Source organism: Molossus molossus, unplaced genomic scaffold (assembly GCF_014108415.1).
Source record: "Molossus molossus isolate mMolMol1 unplaced genomic scaffold, mMolMol1.p scaffold_m16_p_1, whole genome shotgun sequence".
NCBI classification, from domain to species: Eukaryota; Metazoa; Chordata; class Mammalia; order Chiroptera; family Molossidae; genus Molossus; species Molossus molossus.
The window spans coordinates 247,925,180-247,937,714 of record NW_023425344.1 but is presented as its reverse complement, the minus strand read 5'-3'; the positions used below and the strand labels follow the sequence as shown (position 1 = coordinate 247,937,714).

Below are 12,535 nucleotides of genomic sequence, written 5' to 3'. Positions count from 1 at the left end.
GCTTCGTCATGCGGCCGAGCAGACGGGTGCACGCCCCTACCTCACACCACACGCAATCAACCCCAGGAGGCTTTCGGAAGGAAAATGAAACTTGCTGGAAGACAGTGTCAGGATGACGGTCTCAGGGTGGGGAAGGATTTCTTACACAAGGCAAACCGAGAGAACCAACCACTGAAAACCTCTCTGAGCTCGGTGTCTTCAGCCGTGAATGGGGCACCCCGTCCAGAACCATCCCCTGTCGTCTTAACTGGACAGTGAAGGGGAGAGAAAGGCCTCTCAGGGCCATGGTGCAACTAGACAAGAACACGCAGGGCAGCCGGTGCCGAGAACAGGGTCACAGACCCCCGACCTCAGAGGACAGCCCCTATCAGCCACCCCGGGGCAGGCAGGCAGGGCCCCCACGCACCAGGAGCGGGGTGTTGCCAGGGACTCTGACCCCATCGATCAAGGTCTCCTCCTCCAGCAGGCGAAAGGTGCCCCACGCGGGCGGGTACAGCCTCAGGGACTCTTTGAGGACCTGTGAAAGCCACACGGGAGGCCCCAGAGAAGTCAGGAGACCCCATGGGCGTGCCCCAGCCCACCTCTGCTCCCACTCACGGCAGAACTGGGTCCCTTCACCTCTGTGTTCAACCCCTCACTCGACAGGGGGAGAAGCTGAGGCCCAGAAGGACAGGGGGGTTTGCAAAGCCACAGCAAACATTTTTAATCTCCCAGGATTCCCAGGAGCAGCGAGGTTAGAGGACCTCGTTCTAACGGGTTAGGGAGGCTGCAGGTATGAATGAATGACTCCTGCGTCGGCCCAGAAGCTCCCGTCCCGCCCCACACCTGGGACAGGTACTGCAGTCTCCCCAGGTCCTCGTAGTCAAGGTGCCTCTTAGAACCGATGACCTCATCCACCTCGGCCTGCAGCCTGTTGGGTCAGACAAAGACGAGTTCATCTCCAAGGACAGATGTCCCCAGGTGAGCTTTCAGAAGGGGAATGGAAGGAAGCATGCAGAGAGGGACCTGGGGTTCCCCACCTGGGAGCACTGCCCACCCCACTGTTGGAGACATCCAGGAACTGCCTCATCCAAGCCAAGGGGCCCAAGCAGGAGGGAACGGTGTCCCAGGGCCCTTGAGGACATTTGTCCTTTGTGGTCACTGCGGGGAGTCAGCGGTAGGAAATCAACGCACCGCAGGACAAGGGCTCTGCACACAGCGCCGGTCTCAGCCTGGCGCACAGCCACCAGCAGCTGGGAACAGCGGAAGGAGCGGCGCAGGGACACTGGTCGACAGGACTTGGGACGCGCACCGTGAGAATAACATGCGGCGCTAAGAGTGGGTTTGGACCACCTCACGCCCACCAGGAGGGCTGTCATCAAAGACAGAAGAGGACAGTGTGGCGGGGAGGTGGGGACATCGGAACCCTGCACGCCGTTGGTGGGAGGTGAGTGGGGCAGGTGGAAAATAATACGGCAGTTTCTCAAAAAATCAAACATGGGATTACCATGTGATCCGGCCAAGCCACTTCTGGGCACACACCCGGAAGACCTGGAGTAGGTCTTTGCACACCCATGTGGGTGGGAGTGTGAGTCACAGTAGCCAAAAGGTGGAAGCTACCCTAGTGTCCATGGATGGATACCCAGAGTGGTCCGTCCGTCCAACGGAAGATGAGCCAGTCTTAAGAAGGAGGGACGTCCTGACACCTGCTACCACGTGCATGAACCTTGAGGACATTAGCCTGAGTGAAGCAAGCCGGTTCCAAAAGGACAAGAGGAGCATGACTCCACTCGGAGTGGTGTTTGGAGTGTCCCAGCATCAGGCAGAAAGTGGAACGCTGGTGCCAGGGCTGGGGGGGGGGGGGGGCGGTAGTGTTTCATGGGGACGGAGTCTTCGTTTGGGAAGATGGATGGCAGGGATGGGTACCTGACCATGTGAATGTCTTCAGTGCCGCTGAGTGGTAGTTAAAGTAGTTCAGATGGCCCTGGCTGATTTGGCTCAGTGGGAAGAGCGTTGCCCGTGGACCAGAGTCCCATGTTCGATTCCGGCCAAGGGCACATACCTTGGTTGCAGTTTGTCCCCAGCTCTGGTTGGGGTTGTGCGGGAGGCAACCCCTCGATGTGTCTCTCTCACATCAATGTTTCTCTCTCTCTCTTCCTCCCTCTCTCCCTCCAGCTCTATCTGAAGATTAATGTAAAATGTCCTCGGGTGAGGATAAAAAAAAAAAAAATAGTGAAAATGGTAAATCTTACGTTATATGTGTGTTTTACCAAAATTTTTTTTTTGTTTTTTCTTTTTTTGTGGTATGTGCCCTTAGCAGGAATTGAACCTGGGAGTCTCTGGCCCACAGGCCAACGCTCAACCGCTGAGCCAAACTGGCCAGGGCTACCATATTTTTGAAAAGTGGGTCTGGGAAGAGGTTACAATAACGTGGGGTGATGAACTGCCTCTGGGTGGGTGGGGCCACCATAAATGAGGTTATCGTTGTCATTATTATTATTATTATGTTGACTTTTCTGCTCTTTTCCAAATTTTTATAAAGAACATATTATTACATCTTTTGGGAAGCCTAATAAATGATTTCATATTCTCAAAAAGCCCTTTCTGTCTGCCCTTTTGTGCTGAGATAAGCACCAACCTCGGGCCCCTCCCCCAGCGCCCCACCCCCACACACCGGGTGGCATTTTCAGAGTGCTCTCACATTGGCTCAGTCCCTCTGGGAGCAGTCCTTGAGGGAACCTGCCTGTACTTAAGGAAGCCAATGGCCCGTTCAAATGCCATCCCCTCAAGCACGCCCCGTCCTGCCAGCTGAAGACAGGCATTCCCTTGGCATGCTGCCTGGGATTCTGCTCAGGCCTCAGTGGCAGCCCCTGGCCAGGCACTAAGTACACCTGGGGAGGGAAAGGGCCACGGTCCCTGGCCCCTTAGAGCTGCCAGTCCCATGGCTGGAATAGACTTGAAGCAAAGAGTCCCAGGAGGAAACGCATTTATGAGCTGAGAAGAGGCAGGTGGCTATTTTAGGGGTCTGAGAAGTAGGAAAAGGAGAAGGGGAGGAGAAAGAGGGGGACGAGGGGGAGGAGAAGGAAGAGTTGTTGTTCTCTAGGAGAAAAGCAGGGAGAAGAGCTTCCAGAAGAGGGAACAGCATGTGCAAAGGCCCTGGGGTGAAGAGAAACAGGACACAAGGCAGAGGGCTCAGCCATGGGAGGTGGGAGCAGGTGGCCCTCTAGGAATAAGACATCAGACAGGCCCCTTCACCAGCATCAAGGGAAGCCTCCCACCACCTGGCCCCTCTCGCACCTTGCCAAGATCTCGGGCTGGCGTGACAGCTCCATCACCGTGAACGCCAAGTGATTGGCGGAGGTCTCATGACCTGCAGGAAAGGAGGAGAGTGGCAGATCCACACAGGACTATAGAGCGACCGCTGGCCCAGCTTCCGAGCCCCAAGCCCCTGGTGGCAGTTCAGGCCCTCGCTTCTGCCCCCTAGGGTTGAGCTGGATATAAAGGGACGCCTGTCCACCTCCAAATCGCCTGATGCCAGCCAGTGTGGTCAAATAAATGACATTTGCCGCCATAAAACCCCTTCTTCCAGCCATCCTGAGCCTTGCCTGGTCTGGAGGGATGTTCATCCCCACTTATCAGAAGAGAAGGCTGAGGCTGAGAGGAATGTGTCTCTCTGAGGTCACACAGCAGGAGGGACAGAGCTGGGACTCAGGGCAAGCGAGGTTTTTGAGCCCAAGTCCGTGTTCTCCCCTCGCCGTGGGCACTGGCCCCTGAGGTCTGCAGAGAGCACACCTCCATTGCAGGGGCCGCCGGTGGCATCCCCCTGAGTGGCAGGGATCACTGCAGGGGGGCTGATCCTGAGTTCTGGCAGGATCTGGCCAAGGTGACAGTCAAAGCACCCAGTTGCCCGGGAAGGAATCCTCTGCATTGTAGGAATTTCCTCTAAAGGGGCAGGTGGCAACCGCGGCCAGCCACGGGGCCTCGGGGGCCTGCTCGGACGAGAGAGGAGGGCCTAACCCTCACAGCAAGCAGGTGCTGAGAAGTGATGCCCAGGGGGACGAGTCAGGGCCAGGGGACCCCACGGCAGGGGGAGAGGGGGCGCAGAAAGAACTGGAAGTCCCATCCTGGCCCTGGCTGTTTGTTGCCAGCTGTGACTCAGTTTCCCCACAGCCTACCCCTGAACCCTGTGTCCGGACACTGCAGGGGGCCAGGAGGGCAGGGCAGTCTCTCTTCCCTCCTCTGAAAACCCACCACCCAGCAAGCTTCCGAACCAGTTCTGCCTGCCTGTCTGTCTGTCTGTCTGTCTACCACCATCAGACTACGAACGGTCCTTCATCTTTTTCACCTGTGTCTTCCCCGAGCCTAGTATCCATTCATTTTTCATTCATCCCATCTTCACGGGGACCTACTGCGCTGGGCCCTGGGAATACACGGGTGAGCGAAACAAGTAACCCCTCACTCGCTGAGCATGCGGTCCACGGGGGACAGGCCTCACCGAATCACACCCACAAATATACAGCGTGACACGTGGGCAGAGGAGCCCTGGGCACGTGGAGAGCTCGCTGGGGGCCTGCTGCCTCGGGCAACCACTGAGGGCTTCCCCAGGGAAGCAGCACCTGGGGGGTCCCCGGAAGGGTGGGAGGGGAGTTCAGGGTGAAGACAGATGCTCAGGAAGTACCTGATGAGCAAATGAATGAAGTTCTCCCTACAAATTCTGAGTGAGGGGGGCGCTTGAATTCACGTGCCAAGCTTTCCTGAGCCCAAAGGGCGCTCCCCACGCGGCCCCACGATCCCTGCTGCGTTAGCAGGTCAGATGCCGACAAGGCCCCCTGGAACCCCCTAAGCAGAGAGAGGCTCTGCTCCCCTCATCTCAGCCCCCCAGTTCCACAGCATAACTGCGCAGCCAGCCAGGAGGCCTCCCGGAGTCAGATCTAAGGAATGCACCGTTCCCACCATTTCTGCAAGCGGTCGCCGAATGGACTACGAACCAGCGATGAAGAAGGTGACAAAGTTGTCCAGCAGAATCTCGTCGTCCTGGGCGCCTTCTTCCGCTGGAGGACAAAGGGCGGCTCAGGGCCGGGCGCGCGCCTGCCACGGCAGCCTGACAGAGGCCCCCGGCCGCCCGCCCCGCACGGCGCCCCCGCACCTTTGAGAATCTGCGTGAGGATGTCGGCGGGGACGGCCTCCCCGCGCTTCAGGGCCTCGCGGCGGCGCTGGACCCAGTCCTTGCCCACCTGGCGCAGAAAGCGGACGCTCTCCCGGATCTCCCGCAGCTGCTTCCACTTCCCGGGCATGAACTGAACAAGAGGCCGGCTCAGCGCGGCGCACCTGCAGGCGGCCCTCGCCCCTCCCCCCGCCCCTCCCCCCAGCTCCCACAGGGCTGCAAGTCCACAGCAGCACCTGCAGGCAGGGAGGTGGGAGAATGTGAAACATCCTAGAAAATACAAAGGAGCCCAGGAGAGGAGATCAAGAAGTCCGGCTCAGCCCCCCGGTGTGGCTCAGTGGTTGAGCGTCCACCCCTGCACCAAGAGGTCGCCCGTTCGATTCCCGGTCAGGACACATGCCCAGGTTGTGGGCCCGATCCCCAGTGGGGGCATGCAGGAGGCGGCCAATCAATGTTCTCTCTCATCGATGTTTCTCTCTCTCTCTCTCCCCCTTCTTCTCTCTCTAAAATCAATAAAGAAAAGGAATAAAAAGAAACCCAGCCCTGGCTGATTTGTCTCAGCGGTTAGAGCATCAGCCTGTGGACCAATGAGACCCGGGTTTGATTCCGGCCAAGGGCATGTACCTTGGTTGCAGTTCATCCCGGCCCTGGTCGGGGTCATGCATGTGTCTCCCTGGTATGGATGTCTCTCTCTCTCCCCCTCCCTCCTAGTCTGTCTAAAGATCAATGGGAAAATGTCCTCGCTGAGGATTTTAAAAAAAAAGAAGTCCAGCTAAGCCCAAGCATCCACCAGCTTCTCCTTCCCACACCAAATCCCTAGAAATGATGGGAAAGACGCCTGAAAACAGGAAGCACTGGAAACTAAGAAGGGGTGTCTGAAGGGTGGAGGCGGTGAGGACAGCAGTGAAGGAGGAAACCACAGCCAGAGGGCAGTGAGGTGGAGTCAGCACTTGAAAAAATGGGGTGGCATCGGAAGACCACAAACCGGGAGCCTGAAGTCCCAGGGACAGGAGGGGTCCCTAGGCATCTGTTTGAGAATCAACTCAAGTACCACCTTTCTCCCTCCTTCCTCCTTCAAGCCTGGAACAAGGAGGTGATAGCTGGAGCTGCAGCAGCCACCTTATGACAATGAGGTGATGCTGGAGACAGTAGAACAAAAGGGAAATCCAGGAACATGTGAAATTGTGGAGCCATCCTCACCATCCTAGATTGACTGTTTCAGGGGTCATTTATGCGATAGAAAGATTAACTCCTAATTTCTGCAACCCGCTTTCATTTTGAGCCTCTACTTCATGTAATCTATGCAAACCCTCAGTCAGAAGTCACTTCACCTCTACATACCAGAACTCAAAACTCATTCTGGAAAATAATCACGGGAGGAGGTGCTCCAGCAAATGAGGACAACACAAGCCAGGTGTCTGTTTGCCAGAAGGGGTGCTGAGGCCGTACCTTTGCCAGAGTGTTGCGGGATGCAGTGATACCCTCCAAAATCAGCTTCACTTTCCCGGACAGAGGCTTCTGGGCACCCAGCAACATGCCGGTCTCCATCCCAAAAGCTGCCTGGGGAGAGAGAAGGACGAGGTCAGACCTCGGGGACGGGAGAACCAAAGACCCAGGGCAGAGCCTGGCACCGTTCAGCTGGAGACCCAGGCCCTGGGCTAAGGGACGTGCATTGTGTCATCGACTCCTTTCAGTGAGCCATGATAGTTCCAACCCTGTTGCATGTAGTAACAATTAAATAAACCTCACACTCCATCCTCAACAAGATGCATTTCCCGAGGTGCAGCCTCCGCTGGGTGTCCATTGTCCACCAGCTTCCCAGTGAACTGTTGAATGGCAGTGACTCCCTCACTGTCCCTCCTCTCCAGCTGCCTGACCTGCCTTCACCTGGGTTCAGTGTTATCGGGGCCACACTGGGTCTGCCAGGGTGAAAAGCCAAGCCTAATGGGGGGGGGGCTGAAGCGGAGGGGAGCTTTGGGCTGGGAGTCCGACAGACCTCAGGTCCAGTCCTGCTGCCCCTGCAGCCTCAGGCTGGTCCCCACACCTCTCGGTGTCCGTTTCTAGAGAACGAGTTAGGAGCTCCCATCTCACATGGCTGCTTTGAACAGTCAAGGAGATATAAAGCGCTCAACCCAGAGAAGGGGCCAAAACATGGGAGGAGCAGGAGGAGAAGGAGGAAGGAAAAGAAGGGGGAGGGGAAGGGAAGAGGAGCCCTCTGTCCCGGCAGGGGGTCACACCCACCCCAGCCTCGCCCTGCACCCATCACCTTGGCCAGGATGTCCATGGTGGTGCAGGTCAGCATCTCCTGCATGGACACCGGGGTCTGCCCGTCCGCCTTGGCCTCCAGAATCTCCACCAGCTGCTCCGCTTTCTCGTTGAACGTTTCCATCAAACTGACCAAGGAGCTGGGGAGACAGCACACACATCAGCAGTCGCTGGGACCAGCCCAGGGCTTCGGCCGTCCTGTGGCGCCCTCTGGCAGGAGGCCAGTGTGCAGAGCGAAGGGGGCCCCCTCCCAGCCTTTCTGGCCTCCCCTCAAGCCCAGTTCCCAGGCTTGGGTTGCAATTATCCAACTAAGCCCTGAGGTTTCACCATTCCCCTCCACTCAGGATGGCTGCTGTCCCTTTGTCCTTGTCCTGATGGTTCCATGGGTCCTCTGTCTGCCACTGGGCCCCTCAACTCTGACCTCAAGGGGATGTGACAGTGTAGAAACTCCAGAGGACTGTGGGAAGGAAGGAAAGAAAGGCCTCTGGGGCCTCCAGAATCCGTGAAGTTTCCCAGCCAACCTCTCTCCAGCGCTGCCCACTCTCCTTGCCTGCTTTGCCCCGGGCTGCCATCTGCAGCCTCGGTACCCATTCCTCTCCCTGTCTGTGAGCAATCACAGTGCCCACCCCTACATGGACACGAGTCCTCAGACCCAGAGCTCCCGACACACAGTGCCCCCTGGCCCGGGACAGCTATCCAGCTCACCTGCCAAGCATAGAGCTTAGAAAGAGGTATGGAAGGATGCTCCCCAGACTCACAAAAATGGTATCACCAAGGAGCGGGAAAGCTACCACTTGGTACATTACATATTTCTGAGTTTTTACTAACAAAGTGCTGCTTTTGACATTAAAAGCAATTTTTGTTGTTGTTGTTAATCCTCATCTGAGGATACTTTTACATTTATCTTCAGACAGAGTAGAAGGGAGAAAGAGAGAGAAACATTGATGTCAGAGAGACACATCGATTGGTTGTCACTTGTACAACCCCAACCAGGGCCAGGGACGAACCGCAACCAAGGTACGTACGTACGGTTGGCCAGAACTGAACCCGGGACTCTTTGGTCCGCAGGCTGACTCTCTAACCGCTGAGCCAAACCGGCCAGGGCTAAAAGCAATTTTTAATGTTATCAATCTGGGTAAAGGATATAAGAGTATTCTTTCTCCTATTCTTAAAACTTATCTAGATATTTGAAGTTTTATTCTTTCTCCTATTCTTAAAACTTATCTAGATATTTGAAGTTTCCAAATACAATTTTAAAAAATATATTAAAAGAAAAAATGGCCCAGCTGGTGTGGCTCAGTGGATTGAGCATCATCCCATGCACCAAGAGATCACCTATTCGATTCCCAGTCAGGGCACATGACCCGGTTTCAGGCTGTTGCCAATAGGGGGCGTGTAGGAGGCCGCCAATGGATGTTCTCTTATTGATGATCTCTCTCTCTCTCTCCCTCTAAAAAAATTATTGAAAATATATTTTTAAAAAAGAAAGAAAACATGGGTCCTGGCCAGTGTTGCTCAGTGGTTAAACTGTTGGCCCGTGGACCAAAGGGTAACAGGTTTGATTTCCAGTCAAGGGCATATGCCTGGGTTGCAGGTTCGATCTCCAGCCCTGGTCAAGGCATGTACGGGAAACAACCAATCAATGTGTCTCTCTCACACTGATGTTTTTCTCTCCCCACTTCCACTCTCTCTAAAAAAATCAAAGGAAAAAATATCCCCGGATGAGGATTTTTTTTTTTAATGGGAGAAGAGGAAAAAGGAGCAATTTTTTTAACTAGGAAAGAAAATCAGCTCTTCATTGCCCATCACCAGCCCTGCTCCGGCGTCCCAGCTCCAGCGTCCCAGCTCCAGCGTCCCAGCTCCAGCACAGGTGCGGCATCCTCCTGCTTGCCCATCCCCACCCCACGCTGGCTGCACAGCTTATCCTCTGTGGCCAGGCCACAGCTGGCAGCACCACCCTAACCTGGTCCCTTAGCAACCTAAAACACTGAAGCACCCTGTTGCTCTTTGAAGGGCGGCAAAATCCTCACCTGGACCCAGGAGGTAAACTCTGTCCCTTGCTAACTTCCACCTATAGCTTTGCCTCCTCCAAAGCACAATGCTCCTTCCCACCTCAGGGCCTTTGCACATGCCATCTTTGCTGCTTGGAGCTCTCCTTCCTGCCATCTCCATCTCCATGCCCTGTTACCACCTGAATGCCTGTCCACTCTCCAGACAGACACCCAGAGGCCACTTCCCGAGAGAAATGTAAAGGTCTCTCGAGCCCCAAGTAGGCTCAATACCTGCTCGTATGGCACCCTCGACTTTTTCCTCATCACACTCACATGGTTTGCGAGTACAGATTTATTTGCAGGATTATTGGTAGTTGCCTTTTTTTTCTTTTTAGTCACGTTCAAGTTAGCCATTTGGGCGACACGTGGCTGGTTGTCCCACCAGCACTGACCGTTGTCACTACTGTAGATACAAACTTTGGGAGGGAGTGTCCGCCGTGCAGTGAGATCCCAGCCCCCTTGTCTTTTATGCAAACGCCGGGGACCGAGGCCTTCAGGGAAAAGTAATGTCTGCCAAAGCAGAATCCGGCGGGTCACTCACGATTTTATTAAAAGTATGTGATAATATTCTGTGTGGCCCGTGGCTGGAGGGGGAACTCACCAGCAGTTCCCACTTTTCCCTCATTAGTGAGTTACAACTCGCAAGCGGGGGAACACAGGCACCTCCCCCAGCCTCTTTCATACAACTTTGTGAACTTTGCATTTCCAGTCAAACAGTCATCTCTTAGATGACTCCCTTCCCGGGAGACTAGACACTAGAAATGTGGGGTGACGGTTGCACAACCATTTAAACGTACTTAACACCACTGAACTGCACCCCTAAAAATGGGCAAGATGCTAAATTTCATGTGCTGTAAATCTTACCACAATTAAGTAAAGAAATTAAAATGTCGCCCTGGCCGGTTTGGCTCAGCAGTTAGAGCGTTGGCCTGCGGTCCAGAGAGACCCGGGTTCGGTTCCCGCTAAGGGCATGTACCTCGGTTGCAGTTTGTCCCCAGCCCTGGTTGGGTCGTGCAGGTGGCAACCACTCGATGTGTCCCTTTCACGTCGATGTTTCTCTCTCTCTCTCTCTCTCTCTCTCTCTCTCTCCCTCCCTCCCTCCCTCCCTCCCTCTCTATCTGAACAAAATATCGAAAAATGTCCTCAAGTGAGGATAAAATAAAAGAAGAAGAAATTAAAATGTGTGTGAGAGCATTCAAAGGCCAGGTCCTGTGTGCTAGGGAGGGCCCACCTAGGGGATGTCACCGGGACGTCAGTCGTGAGCACTGTGGGTGTCATCGGGTTAGAATCTATGTCCTCGGATGACCTCAGAGCTTCCCGGGGGCAGGGAATACGTCCCCTGACCTGGCCTCTTCCTCGTCTGTCCCTTCTCAGTCTCACTCCCGACACCTCTCCGGTGGCACCGAGACTGTTTCAGCTCCCCTGTCATTCATGTGCGCATTCGCTGTGGACACTGCTGGAGGGCTTGGGAAGGGCCTGTGCTGTGCCGGGCGAGGGGGTCGGGGACGGGGTGCTCTCCTGCCTTCGGGAACCCGCCGTCCAGTGACGAGGTGGACGACAGGGGCTTTGACTCAGCCTCCAGGCCAGAGAACAGTTTCCCGAAGCGGTGACACCTTATCTGGGCATCGAAGGAGGCGAGGCCTGGCTGGTTTGGGTCAGTGGTTAGTACATTGGCCATCGGCCCTCGGCCCAAAGGGTTGTGGGTTCGATTTCTGGTCAAGGGCACGTACCTGGGCTGCAGGTTCGATTCCCAGCCACAGTCGGGGTCGTGCAGGAGGCAACCAATCGATGTGTCTCTTTTACATCGATGATTCTCTCTCTCTCCCACTGCCTCCCTCCCTCCCTTCCACTCCATCTAAAAATCAATGGGAAAATATCCTCAGGTGAGGATTAACAAGAGAGAAAAGCAAAATAAAAAATAAAAAAAAAGAGGCGGCGGCACAGGAGTCTCTGGAGAGCACGGAAGGCCCAGGGACGGCAGGAACAGAGGCAGATACCGGAAGGGCCCGGGGCTAGAGAAAGGCAGAGGAGAGAGGTGCAAAGGCCGGAGGGGTCTAGGGGCCCGAAGCCGGTGCGTGGAGTCTGACCTTCATCTTCAGATGATCAGGAGCCATTGACGGCGTCAGGACAGGGGAGTATGGTGGTCAGATGTGAATTTTAGCAGGATCTCTCCAGGGCAGTGTGAATGCACGGGAGGAGGGGACAGGTGGCCGGGAGGCAATGACCGTGCAGGCAGGTGTGAATATCCGCCCACGATTAACCGCATTCTCAGTAGTAAGTGCACAGTGAGGACACGGCCTTGACGGAGGGAGCCAAGGTAGCATCTCCGCAACGACACGCCGACGGCTGGCACCCCCAACAGGATGCCCTGAGGAGGTCACAGCGTCACTCCCGTGCGTTCCCGCCAAAAAGCAGAACCGAGTGCACGCATGCGGAAACGCAGACAAACTCAAGTGGAAGGACATCGGACACAACAGGCTGTAATCATAAGGTCCAGAAAGCCCGGGAAAGACTAAGAACTATTCTGGAATGATACAGGGCAACCGAACATAGCACATGAGCCTGGAGTGGATCCCAGACAAAAATAGCTGTAGTTGCACAAACGGCCAAGTTCAAATACAGACTGCAAATTCGAGAACAGTATGGGGTTGATGGGAAGTGTCCTCATTTTGTAGTCACGTGAGAGAATGCCCTTGTTCTTGAGAAATGCACACAGAAATGTTTAAGGGAAGGGATGACCATGTCCCCAACTTACTCTCAAATGGTTTACAAAATATGCACCATATTAAATAAGATGAACAATGCATACACACCGAGAATGGTAAATGTATTTATACAGACCCACAAAGAAGAAATGATAAACACATGGTGATTTAAACAAAAACAGTAAGTGAATCTGGGTAAAAGATAGGAGTCCTTAGACTATCCTGGCTGTTTCTCTGCAAATTTGAAGTGATATCAAAATAAAAGATTACCTTCCTCAAAATGTTAAACTCAGACTTCCCACGTGACCCAGAAATCTCACCCTGGGCATACACCCAAGAAAACCAGCAATGTACATCCACGCAAAACATGC

General features: G+C 54.8%; 1 protein-coding gene across 1 annotated transcript in view; it reads right to left on the bottom strand.

Moving 5' to 3' along the window:
• LOC118635840 (cholesterol 24-hydroxylase) overlaps window positions 1–12,535 on the bottom strand; it is a 30,730-nt gene that overhangs the window by 3,681 nt on the left and 14,514 nt on the right. Inside the window, exons 6-12 of the mRNA XM_036270811.1 lie at window positions 7,410–7,548; window positions 6,593–6,703; window positions 5,126–5,276; window positions 4,968–5,030; window positions 3,277–3,349; window positions 826–910; window positions 407–517 (exon numbers count right to left, since the gene is read on the bottom strand). Of these exons, the coding sequence (XP_036126704.1) occupies window positions 407–517; window positions 826–910; window positions 3,277–3,349; window positions 4,968–5,030; window positions 5,126–5,276; window positions 6,593–6,703; window positions 7,410–7,548 (733 nt within the window). The remainder of the gene's footprint in view (window positions 1–406; window positions 518–825; window positions 911–3,276; window positions 3,350–4,967; window positions 5,031–5,125; window positions 5,277–6,592; window positions 6,704–7,409; window positions 7,549–12,535) is intronic.